The following is a 12,929-nucleotide window of genomic DNA, read 5'->3' on the forward strand; positions in this document are numbered from 1 at the left end:
ATACTGCACACAGTGGATGTATATGGATGTGTTTTATGTGGTACATGGCCCATTGTTGGTGCACTTAGGAGTGTGCTGAGTAGTGTTATATTTGTTGGGTGTCAGATGCACTGTCTCTGTGATAGGGTCTGACTGATCACATGGTTATACCACAGATTCACATGATACACATCAGATGTGAACTGTTTAGTTGTTTGACTTGTATTGGCTAACTCAAAGTTGTTCTCCATTATGACATCACTGTACTGCGTGGCCAGCCATGTAATGTGACAGGTAGGTGCCGTATGGTCTGTGAGTGGAGTTGTCTTCACTGTGATTGACATGTCAAAGAGGACATGGACTTTTCAGGTGTTATAACTGTAGAGGCCTGGTGTGTTGTGTTCAGTCACCTGCACATCCTATTAGGTGAAAGGGGTATGGAGAGGTAAGATGTGTATCCAGGCATACTATTGATAGTGTGTCCATGTTGTGCCAGCTAAAAGCACTTTGGGTATCATCATGAGGTTAGCTCCAGTAGTGCTTTCCTTCTTAGGTATTGATGTAGGCGTGAGGGGTGACATACAGGTGTTAAGACATAATATAGAAGAAGTGTAATGGCTATTTCCATTGCCTAGCTATTACATATAATGTCACAAATTAACATGTTTTGCCATGTTTATGGGAGGTATATATTGACGCTTTTCCCCTTATCTCTGTCTCTCCCCCTTCCTCTTTCTCTTTGTGTGCATCAGCATTGTCTGGCGAAGGAGAAGGGGCACAGGTGAGTGGGGAAGCAGCAGCCCACAGGACCCAGGAAGCTGGCACCAGCGAGGGACGGAGGGTGAGGGGAGTGTCACGGGGGAGACCGTATCTACCACCTCTTCTTAGGAATCCTCCTCTGGTGGACCTTCCCTGGCGGTGGTGGGCCCATTTGGGAACCACCCCAGCACCATCTCTGTCCACCACCCCCCCCTTACTACCATCACCCCCTGTAGCTCCCAGCCCAGTTGTCTGTGCCCACTCACCCAGGAGGGTGGGCATCTCCTTCACTGCAGGCACCTCTGCCAGCCCTGCTGCCCTCCGTGAGGAGGATATTGACTTCCTGAGGTCCATCTCTGTGGGTCAGTTGACCATCGTGAATGCAATCCAGGGACTGGCACCTCAACTCCAACAGAGCAATGCGTTCATGGAGGGCATTCACGGTAAAATGACTGGCTTACAGAGATCCTTTCGGGCTCTGGCCTCCACTTTGATGGCAGCCAGTGTCCCTTTGTCTTCCGACCCCCCTCCAACTACTTGTACACACAAGCATGCATCTACCTCGACAGACAAGGGTCGCTCAGACAAACACATGCACCATAAGGCCCACCACCGGCATGCACACGAGCAAAACCCACCTGCAGACATAACATCCACTCCCTGCACTGACTCCCCCACCACCCCCTTCTTCTCAGACACTACAACTGACACACCTGTAGCCACCACACCGTCATTCACGTATCCAGCCACCAGTCCCATCTTACCCACAGTCTGCACAATAGCAGACCCGCAGACATCCACCCCAGTCACCACATCCACGCCCACCACAACCACTGACACCCCACACGCAGCACATGTACCATACATGCAGACACCACCACAACAGTCACCCATCAACGACAGCATCACCCTGCAACCCCCCCTCTCAAGACACCTAAACACCCATATTCACCCACCCAACAGATACCCAGCACCCACATGCATTCCACGCACCTAAGACATCCACCAAGACACATCTCACAACCACTCCCAAACCATTGTCATGACCGCCACCATATATCTAAGAAACTTTTTCTCGCTGAGTTTTCCCTGTTCACTACCCCTCTCTCACCCCGTGAAACCCCCAAGTGCTCTGTACCCCTCCCCAAGTCCAGCCCTTCCACCTCCAAGTCCTCCCCTGGTAGTGCCCATACCCCTTCACCTGTTAAGAACTCGGCCCCCCCCCCAGCCTGAATTTCTCCCTCCCCCCCCAAAAAAAAAATCCCTGAGGTGCCTGCCTGCCCCCTTAATGCCCCTACCCTGTGTAGATCATTTTGCAGTCAGGAGTCAAGTAGGGGCACAGTGTAGTGTAATTTGTGCATTTGGCAGGAGGAACATTGGACTGGCCAGTGGCCTTATGATTCTAAATAGTTATTTATATTGATTACATTTCACCTTCCTAATACATCTGGGCCAACCTGGTGTTGGATTCGATGGAAGCATACTTGTCCTGCCTTTCTTTCTACATGGCTGTTTAGTGTTTGTGGGCTATGGTTTGTGTGTGACTTGTGTGTGTGTTGGTTGTGCTGGCTGTTGTGCCTGGGATGCATATATGTGTGTGGTCCTGCCATTAGTCCTGCTTTCGTTGCTGTGCAGGATATGTTTGTGTTTGGTACATTCATGTGTGTGGCTAAATTGTGTGTTATGGTGGTGTTGAGTACCCTTGTGTGGTTGTTATGTATGCATCCATGTGTGTGGTGATGGCTCTGTCATATGCGTTGTGTGGGTGTGGTGTGACATATAGAACGTTCTATGGCAGTGTGTTAGTGTTGATTGGTTGTGTGGTGTTGTGTGTTGTCAGTATGTGTTGTCATGTGTAGGTGTGCAGTGTGATTGCTTGGCAAAGCGTTTGTGTAGTTGCGGTTGTGATGTTGTGTGACTCCGTGTGTATGATTGTGTTAGCCTGTGGTAATGTGTGTGTGAATGGCATGTGTGTGTTGGCCGTATTGTGTGTAGTTTGGGTGTGCGACCGTGTAGTGTAGGTGTATTAGTGGCCACCGCAGGCCATCCCAGATGTGTGTGCACTGATGCCTTTCCCTCCAGTGTGTGCTAGGTGTGTGCACTTACGGTTGTTATCTTCGCTGGTTCTGGAGTCGGTGTGCGAGCATGAGCAGTGGGAGGGCTTCCAGTTCGGGTTCCATTGGCGGCTGCGAACGGGTATGGCTTCCTGAAGGTGAGTGTCTCCTTTTATTCTGTTGGTTTCCCCCAGGGTTTTGGTGGCAGTGCGACCGCAGCGGAAACCTTGGTGGTGTGCAGCCTCGTAATGTGTCGGGTGGAAAGGTGGTCCCTACTGCTGTCCGTGGCAGCCTGACTGCACTGGTGGTACTGGCGGTAGTTTGGCTATGTTCTGTTGGGAACACTGCCGTAGCCATAATATGGTGGTCTTCACCGCCGCCAACATGGTGGTCCTGAGACCGCCAAGCTCATAATTACCGCCTATGTCTGAAACACATATGTTTCAGGGTGTGGACAAAGATGTTGTAAGGTTGGAGCAACATACTTAGCACCGTGACAGAATCCCACTAGGAACGTGGGTGCTACAGAAGATCAGCTCACTGAAAGGAAAGTTCAGCGGTTGAGTGGTGTCCTTTCTATGTCCATTTTTACCAGCTACGTAGTTTGTGAAAGGTAAACAAATGTAAATATGCTTTGCAGGAGAATTTCTAATCCCTTTAGTGATTTCCCCCATCACTGCAATGTTCCAATGTGCCAAACCTTATTCCAACACAAGTCTTTTGAGAGTTTCTCTGGGAACTTCCATTTTATACAAGTATTGACCTTGGTGTTGACTGTTGGTCTGTAATGAAGGAATCAGAACAGTGAGCACAGTGTGTAATTGATATTCTGTGCCAGGGCCTTCAGCATGATTGCATGTGTCCTGATAAGTCAGCTACAAATTGGTGTGATATCTTTAAATTTGTGACATAATGTTTTAAAGAACATTTGGGCTTTGTTGTATGTACCCCAGACATGCCTCATGCACCCTGCCAGGTCACATCCCCTTCAGCACATAACTGTGTTCCATTTTTCCTCAGTTTACTGGGGTCAAATGCAACCTATGTAAAATTGTTGCCTCTGTTTTATTCACAGGCATATAATATATTAATACCATCCCAGCGAGCCTGGCACTTCCGTTCTGGAATCATCTTCTGTAGATCTTGCTGTTATTCTTGTGTATCCTCTCCAGAGTGTTGTACAGGCTTCGTGTTTCACAAGTATTTCTGTACATGAAAGTATGTAAAGTTGGTGCCTTAGTTACATCATTTTTCTTTAGTCCTAGATGCCAGGCTTTTGCATTAGAGATGCAGTGGTGGACTTAAGTGAAATGAAAGCTTTCCTGTCAAGGAGATGACAGGCCCACTGATAAGCTTTGAAGTGTAGAAGGGCCACTAGTGAAGTCTAGGTGGGTCAGCCTTGTTATATAGTTGTTCCAGTATGTGTAAGCCTCTTCTCGAAACCAGTAACTTTTATGAATATAGAGAGAAGTTTGGTTCCCAATGGCCTGAATGCTTCAGGAAAGAAAAAAAAAAGTATTTCTGTTCCAGCTGCCTTTCTGTTTATAAGGGTTGTAGTGCTTGAATGCTGTAAACATGTTGTGAATAGTCTGTTTGCCAAGTAAATATTTATTTTTGGTGTTTTGTAAAACACTGATTGTCATCTTAAAACTTCAGACAACAAAAACACAGAATAAATGTACAAATTTATACAGCACAGTAATGATCACAAACAGGCTATTGGAGTCCAATTGGGCAGGGTGGGTTCGCTTCAGATAGTCTGTGATCATGATCCCTGAATAATTATAATCAAAGACGTTCTTGAAAGTTTAGTTTTCTGAAGTTTATGAACCAAAGAGTAGTTTGGTTTCGCCCTCAGTTTGAAGTTCAGGGCATTCCACAGTTTTGGGCCCAGCACTACTAAGAAAGACAGTCTGTACTTCTGATAGTTCCTGCTATAAGCTCCTTGTCGTGATGTAGCAAGGGGACAGTCTTTGCAAGTATGCTGGTGCTGCGATAGAAAAGTCCTCTTTATGGTAAAATACATGTACCCGTGCCTAACTGTATTGTTGCCATGATCCCGAAAGCTAAATTTTGTTGTTATAGGCAAATACGGATCATTTATGTGTGCCATGTCCTAGGCTTGTGTCTCAGATTGCAGTCTTGTTGGACTGGGAGGGCACCCAAAGCGCTGCCCTCATAGTGGTGGAAGGCTACCACCTCTACCAAGGGTTAAGCAGCACAAAAGTAATGATGGCAGTATACCATGTAGTGCACAGTAGGAATGAGCAGGCCCTTTTTACCTTGTGTCACTGGAGCAAGGCCTACACTCACCTTTTTTTGAAGTTCTGCTGCTGTGTCCTTAACTCACCCTTGGCCTACATCAGTTGGATGTAGAGTGTTCCGCAGTGCAGGAGTATAGACTTTGCGCCGGAAGTATATGCGCCTGGGAAAGTTACAGTACAGTGATGGAGCAGTGTGGTGCAGTACAAGCATGCCTAGTGCATGTACTAAGTGCATGTATGCCTGAGAGGAACACATTATATAAGAGATGCAGTGCTGTGCAGTGTGTGCATAATGAAAGCATTTGCTGACTGTAGGTATTCTTGCAAAAAGTACTTACATGAAGGGTGCCATGTTGTGCAGAGCGCGCATACTGATTGCGTGCCGACAGCCACTGTTTTTGTTAATAGCAAACCATGGCACAATTCAGAGAGGGTATAGTACTGAGCAGTGTGCACAGAGTGGTTGTATGCTAGATGTGCTGGGGGTGGCACAATACATGGAGGTGACAGTACTGAACAGTACTTTTGCTGTGTATGCATACTGACTGCAGAGTGTGCTTGCAATGGTACTTACTTGGAGTACCGTGGGTACTATTCTGGGAAGCCATGGCCTGACTGTTGAAGACATCGGTAATAGAGAAATCCCTCCACAGACAGATTCATGTATTGCTGCATTCCTGTGAGCTGGGTGTTCCACACTGTAGGAAGGAAGAGAGAGACTCCCCATCTGCACTTCAAAAAATGTTCTGTGATTCAGTGATAGATCACAAGGAAGGGGGCTGGACACATCTTAGGAATCAGATGGGGCTGATGAAGGAATCATAAAGAGTAGGGATGGGAGCCTAGGATTAATATTGTGATGCATATATCACTGTGGCTGACATTCAAGTGTGAACTCTTGTCACTCCCATGACCTGTGTTGTGGGACTGTCAGCTTCACAGTTTCTTCTGTTGTGACAGACAGCTTTTCCAGATGAAAAAAAAAAAAAAGAAGAGTGCACTTCAAAAGAAGCAGAACCCCAACCTGCACTTCAAAAGAAGCAGAACCCCAACCTAAAACTTAAAAGACCCAGACCCTAAATTACATTTGGTGCCTGGAAATGGACTGTAAGAAGGCGAGGCTTAAGACCCCCAAAATGTGTCATCTGTGAAGCAGGCAGTCATGTTGTGTGAGGAGGGGAAGCTCTGCACAACTTCTGCCTGTGACCAGGACTGGGAGCCAAGGGCTACCAGCCTCCCTGCTGGGTCTGGGGACATCCCTCAGGGAAACCAAGACATCCTGCTCTCGAGCCTGGACACCAGGGCCTGCCTTCTTGTCCAGACCATTGTGCCCTGTGAGGAAGAGGGGAGTGTTGGAGGAAGTGAGTTCCAGCAGAGAGCCCTACCGAGAGAACACCTGGTTCGAGGTGAGAATAGGCTACTGTGGACAGATCCGGCCATTGCTCATGTGCGACTGTCCCCTGCCCCCCACAAACCCTTCCCGGTATGCCAGGAGAAGGCCTTCTATGAAATGAGCCATGCATAAGAGTGCTGTGCAGGGAGCGCTATGCCTGTACCTCCTCGTTGTGGTTACCCCGTATGCCAGAGGGGCCAACGTAGTAGTGACTGTGTGAGGAAACGCCAAGACTTGTGTGAGCCTTGACTGTGACTCGATATGCTAGGAAGGGCCACTAAGTTATTGATGATCCCATCAAATAAGTCTGCGGCTTCTCAACAAGTACTGCAGCAACCTTGGAAGCCAGGTGGGGCTGCCGGTACTAGTTTTTGCCAAAGCTTGAGCAGTCGTCTAGGAAAATTGAAGCAGCGACCGGATTAAGACTTTCCCCCTGACCAACCCAGAGGAAACTGGAGGTCTTCGCTCCATCACTGGGCTCCGATCGGGAGCAGGGAGATAAACCCCTTTTCAGGGAAATTAAACTTGCTTCATCAGCAGAAGCTGGGAGCACCTCCGATCACTGCTGAGGCGCTCAGAAGAGAGAGCCTGCTGGGTGCTGCATTGTGTACTGCGAGCAGCTTGCCTTCTCCGAACAGCACTAGAGCTGCAAGTGACTACAGCTGGGGCACCTGCTGAAACCCTGAAAGCTTTGGTGCTGTTGGCGCGAATAAGACTTGAAACAGGCCTGTTGGTCCCCTGGGGACTTGTTGCTGAAGTTGTATGGCACAGTAGTCACTTTAAACTATTTCCTAAAGAGTCAAATGAGACTAATGAGTAAGGCATGCTAGTGAGTATTCCCTGAATTCGTCCACCAGTGAATGTGGAATAAACCATATCACATTGCAAGGGTGAGAGTGGGACAAGGATTCACGAGTTAGAATACTAGAGCCCCGACCTCGAGAGGATTGTGTTGTTGCTTCTGAATGTCGTAATTAATTTGAATGTATTTGTATTTCTAACTCTATACATCTCTTTATTTTTAAAAGCAAGTATTTGGACAGTCATTTATTGAGATTTCTCAATGTACCTTAAGCTGTGATTTGTGTTCAATAATGTGCTTTTAAAACAGGTTTCACATGGCCTCTTTGTAAGTTTAGGCATATCTTGGTGTTGCATTTGGATTCCCTTAAGTTCTTTGCAGGCCTCTGTAAGTCGCGTTACAGCTCTATACTCACCCCAAAACAAGACTTCCCGGAAGTTCAGTTTCATGAGAGCTTTGAAAGAAAGGTAGGATTTTACGGAGGAAGGAGAATTTCAGCAGTGTTAATTTGAGGGCTGAATGAGCGGTTGAAATCAAAGATAATCCTCAAGTTTAAAGCTTTCATAGAAGTGGTGGATTACCAATGACCTGGCAGAGAGATGGCTCGTCATCCTAACTGTTGTGTGAGGTCTAGACACTTGGTCGTGTTGTGGTAATGCTTTGATTTGTTATTCAGAGGAATGTAGATCTGTGTGTCAAAAGCATACAATTCAGTCTTAATGTGCAGATATAATAAATGAGAGAGGTCATGTGTAGCAGTTGAAGTTGAGTGGGAACAGTTCACAACCTTGCAGCACATCACACAGAGACCTGCAAATGGAGGATTCCAAAGAATCCATGTGTACTCGTGGAGTCCTGCTAGACAGCAAAGCGCTGGTCTACTTAAGGGTAATACCAGATATTCCAAACCAGACTCTGTCTCAACAGCCATATGTTGTGATCAACAATGTTGTAGGTTCCAGTACATAAGAGGGTTAAGGCTGCATTATAGTCTTCATCAAGTGTGATGAGGAATTTCTCTCTGGTGTTTGATTTTGTTTCTCATGCAGGTCGAAATCAAATTGGAAGGTCAGGAGTAATTGGTTTTGTACTTGAAGTTGATGTGCATCTTAGAATTACTGTTTAGAAAACTTTGCTGGAGAATTGTAAATTGGAGATCGAATTAAAGTTGGCCTACATTTGCATATCTGCAGTTGGTTTCTTTAGGAGCAATCGGCTTAAAACAATGCCCACTGAAAGCGAGAAGATAATCAGAGTGGTTATGTCTGACAAAAATTGAAAGATTTGTTTCATGCCTGATACTGGGCAGTGATTTATAGATTTGTTAGATGCTTTAATCTTGGGGCCAGTTTGGTTATTTACGCCTCAAAGACTGGGATAAAGGTGTAAAAAGACAAGTGTAGTGAAGTAGCATGAAGGGTTTGGTGGGCAGAGGATTGAGAACTCGGGCATGTCATAGCAGGTCTGAGCTGTTGAGCATGGGATTTTTTTAAATTTTTACTTTAGACAATAACGGTTCACGCCATAGTACGGTCATATTACTTACCACAAGCTCAATATATGTAATTTAAACAGATATTTGATATTGTTAACATGAGAAACATAAGCACTGCATCTTGGCCACAAGGCAAAGAATTTAAAGCAAATTCGGTTAACCTATTGTATATGATAAAAAAAGATGGGTTCAGGTGTACTAAGAGTCAGTTGCAAAAAGGAGTGGCAAATTATGCACCGAATGTTTTGGAAATGGACTCTGAATTTGCAAAGCAACCTATGTACTATTGGGTCATGTCACAAAATCACCATCTGCAGGGGTCGCAGCCTCCCTAATGAATATTAATTATCAAGTTTGCAACTTCCGACCTCCCTGTGATTGGCTACAAACACAGGGATGGTGCCCTGCAGTGGGTAGTAGGCTACCATGTGTTTGCATTTCCAAGTGGATTTTCACTAAAGCATCACTAATTCCTTAGGAGAACTGGTGTTGGTATAACAAGTAAGTATTCAATGTGGGAAAACACCAAGGAGCGCAGGCAGTGGTTCCCTGGACCACTACCTGCCCCTCTAGAGGCTACCACCACAGTTCCCAGTTCTTTGTGAATCAGTTACCACCTCCTTTGAGATGTCAGTAACTATTCAGTGGTCTGTGACTGGAATTGCAGTTGCAAACCATTGATACATTGCATACCAATTTTAATTTAAAAAAGTTTGAAAATCTTCTCAGTCTGATAAAATGAGTTTTGAACATTTAAAACAAGACACTTTGTGGCCAAGTGATTTTGCAAATTGCAGTCTTTGCAGTCACACGATCCTTTCATCATACATCTGGCACGAACCATTCAGTATTTTCTCCTGGCCATAGATATTTCTCAGACATGACTAATACATTAATACTGGGTCATAACATTTGAATAGCTGCCACGTGCCAAGGGAATGCATTAGTGTAGTGGTTTCCAACCTGTGGTACGGGGACCCCTGGGGGTCCGCGTCTAATTAGAAAATGTAACAATTTTAACAGATTAGATCCCTAGCTTTCAGTAATGACTCAGTGGGGGTGGGGTCCCCGGATTCTAATAATCAGTGGGGTCCCCAGTTTTCTTTATTCATAAAGTGGAGGTACACAGAAGTCAAAAGGTTGGGAACACTGCATTAGTAGTGCATGTACTAATTCTTTCCAATTTTGCAAGTCTACAAATTGCCTTTTGTCATTCCTAAATGTACACATACACGTTTCTTCAGCAAGGGTTCATTCCTTCATGTACTTCAGCCAGCGTTAAGTAATGGGTTTCTCTTGAAGTGCAACATAACCCACAGGGCCACTTCGAGCACAAAAGGGAGCTTCTTGTTTATTTTTTCCAACTGTGCAATGCCACATTTTACTCATTGGGCTTGTTGAATAAAGCATGCCTACAGGGAGACATTTGCCTGTCACTGAATCCTGTCACATAAATGTCCTTAAGCAATGTCCGCTCTAGTGTTCATCTATACGTTTTATTATGCAAGTGTAGCTTGTGACTAACTTAAGTGTTTTATCATTATATACAGTAGGAAAAAGTCTCACCTTTTTAAATTGTTTTTCTACTTTGCAGCTATTTCTTCCATCTATGAGGAAGAAGACTGCACTGGGGGATGGCAGTTCTCCAGATGGAGACATTCTTGAGGATCATTGGCTGGTGGATGATATGTACACATTTGAAAATGTTGGGTTCACCAAGGATGTTGGGAAAATAAAATTCCTCATCTGTGCAGACTGTGAAATAGGACCAATCGGATGGCATTGCCTGGATGATAAGAAGACCTTCTATGTAGCCGTGGAGCGTGTGAAGCATGAGTAAAAAGGACTTTCGGGACCGAGGAGGGACACAACCCCTTTGAGGGTGCTAAACATGAGCATTGTGACAACTGTACTTATGGAGAAAGAGCGTCTCTGCACTTAACCGTTCACTCCGACCCCTAATGTAAAGCTGTTTGTATGGCTATTGCTGTATTCAGTATTTATTGATGGATCACTTGTGACCCGAGAGGACTGGTGTAACAAGTTATACTTCCTTTTGCTAAGTAGCTCTGAACTCGTAAACCCCGGCCTGTTGTAGCTTACAAGACTGCAGTAGTCACATTCTATGCACATTACCTCCCTTATTAATGAACTCCATTGTGGGCAATTATCCCTGGATAACTTATCACTCCTGAAGCAAAAGGAATTGAGATCTAAAGAGGGTGGGTCAGTTATCCAATAATAACACCTGCAATAGTTTTCACTGGTGCTATTGCCATGTACACACAGACATTTAAACTAAAACGTCAGATGGTGCGAGAGCATAGTGTGTACCAGGGAAAGGATGGGTTGAGTAAGGAATATTGGGATATTAATGGGAGAAAGGGAAAGAAAAGTGGAGAGTCGAGCAGCAAATGTGGGTGGATTGACCCAAAGGATGGAGTAATTCTAGGGATGGCTTAAATGCAGTGACTGGGAAACGTCTGTTTGGGTTGCAAGTTTTCATCTCCATGCAATCTGTTACTTGTATATCACTCTGATGTACTTTCTAATAATAATCTCTTACAACCCTTGAGGTTGGAAAGTTATTGGAACACTGCCGTTGGCGGTTAGCTTCCATGGCTGTTCTTGCATATCTGCTTGGTTCTTATGACCACTTTTTGATGGGATGACGGTAAGTCACTGCGGCTGAACTTGCACTTGTGGTCTGGAAGGCAGATAGGATAGCTCTTAGCAGAAACATCTGAGCCGCCTCTGTGGGCGTTATTACAGGCAGTGTACAGAGCTACGATCAGATATGTCTTCTATTGGCAGGAAAACACGCATGTTCATCCAGAGTAGGGTTTTTCCACTTCTGCTACTGCAATATGTTTTTTTTTTTTAATCAATAATGTAAGCCCATACTCTTGGTTCCCTGGGGTGTCACTGGGCCTTATTTCAGCCTGAATGTCGGTGAGCCTGGGATTGTGGGAAAAACGTATCCATTTTAACCTTTAATTTAATTTTGATACATCCATACAAGCTGAGAACCTGGGAGCCAGTTTATACAGAATAGATAAATCCATTTGATATATAATCCCTGTGTGGTAGTGAAGTCTGTTTGCAGTATTGGACAAGGTGCTTTCTGAGAGTATCTGGAGAGAAAGGTCAGCACTGCCCTAAAATCGCGCTCTGAATAGGCCTTTATCGGCTTATCCCTTAATTCTTCAGTTTTATAGAAGTGGTACATGCAGTGTTGTTTCCCAGTCTAGATGGCGCTGTATTAAGCAATACTGTTTTTATCTCGTAAAGTAGCAATGAAACGTCCGTACACTTACTGATCCAACATCATGTCAGACGTGTTGTTGTAATTTGCACACTCATGTTCTTTAGCTATTTCAGATGAACAGGTGCCCGTGGTCCCTCAGGTTGTTCCTAATGTTGATTTAATATCCAAGAAGCCTTTTTTGTGGTGGTGTTGCAGACATATTACAAATGGGGAGATAGCCTCTGTTTCATTTGGTGTGTCTTCAAGAAGTTGATTATCTAAAAAACTATTTTTTACTATTGTATTTACTTTATACATCCATTTAATTTAAGTTTTGAGTTATCGCCTTATTTTAAATATAACTGTGCACCACCACCTCCAAACAAGGTTTTTAAATATTAAATTATACTCCATCAGCATCCCAGAACGTCACAGTGAAGTACATTACTGTGTTTTTTTTTATCTGCATTGGTTTTATCCACTCTGAAACCAACCATGATATTGTCTTTGTGAAGAGACTTTTGGATATGGTTGGGATACTTGTATTATGTGGCAACTTCTGTTTTGTTAACATTCTCATATTTTGAATCGTATTACGTGGTAGCAACATCTCTCCTATCAACTGAAATAAATTTTCAACTGGAAATGTTCTCTTTGGATAAAGGTCTGCGTCAGTTTACTTTTCTACATAGAGTGACATAAAGCTAGAAAAATGCTTTGTTTACAGAGAAAGGAAAAATATGTAGATGTTTGGATGCATTTGGCCTCCAGGCGGCAAATGGTAATCTGGTTTTTAAAAATGCCTGTAACTGTTAACTGCAGGTGAAGAATATCCTGCAGTAACTGCTAATCAAATAATTTGGCTGCTGCACTCTGATATCTAGAACCTGACTTCCTGTTAAAAGGCTCTGGAAATTACAGGCTGAGCCCTGGAAT

The 12,929-nt window shown here is 44.6% G+C and overlaps 1 protein-coding gene across 1 annotated transcript in view; it reads left to right on the forward strand.

The window, feature by feature from the left end:
• RABIF (RAB interacting factor) overlaps positions 1-12,643 on the forward strand; it is a 33,781-nt gene extending 21,138 nt beyond the window's left edge. Inside the window, exon 2 of the mRNA XM_069239023.1 lies at positions 10,341-12,643. Coding sequence (XP_069095124.1) covers positions 10,341-10,586 — 246 coding nt within the window. The 3' untranslated portion in view covers positions 10,587-12,643. The remainder of the gene's footprint in view (positions 1-10,340) is intronic.
• The last annotated feature ends 286 nt before the right edge of the window (positions 12,644-12,929 follow it).

The sequence above is a fragment of the Pleurodeles waltl genome, chromosome 6 (genome assembly GCF_031143425.1).
Source record: "Pleurodeles waltl isolate 20211129_DDA chromosome 6, aPleWal1.hap1.20221129, whole genome shotgun sequence".
In the NCBI taxonomy this organism is placed as follows: domain Eukaryota; kingdom Metazoa; phylum Chordata; class Amphibia; order Caudata; family Salamandridae; genus Pleurodeles; species Pleurodeles waltl.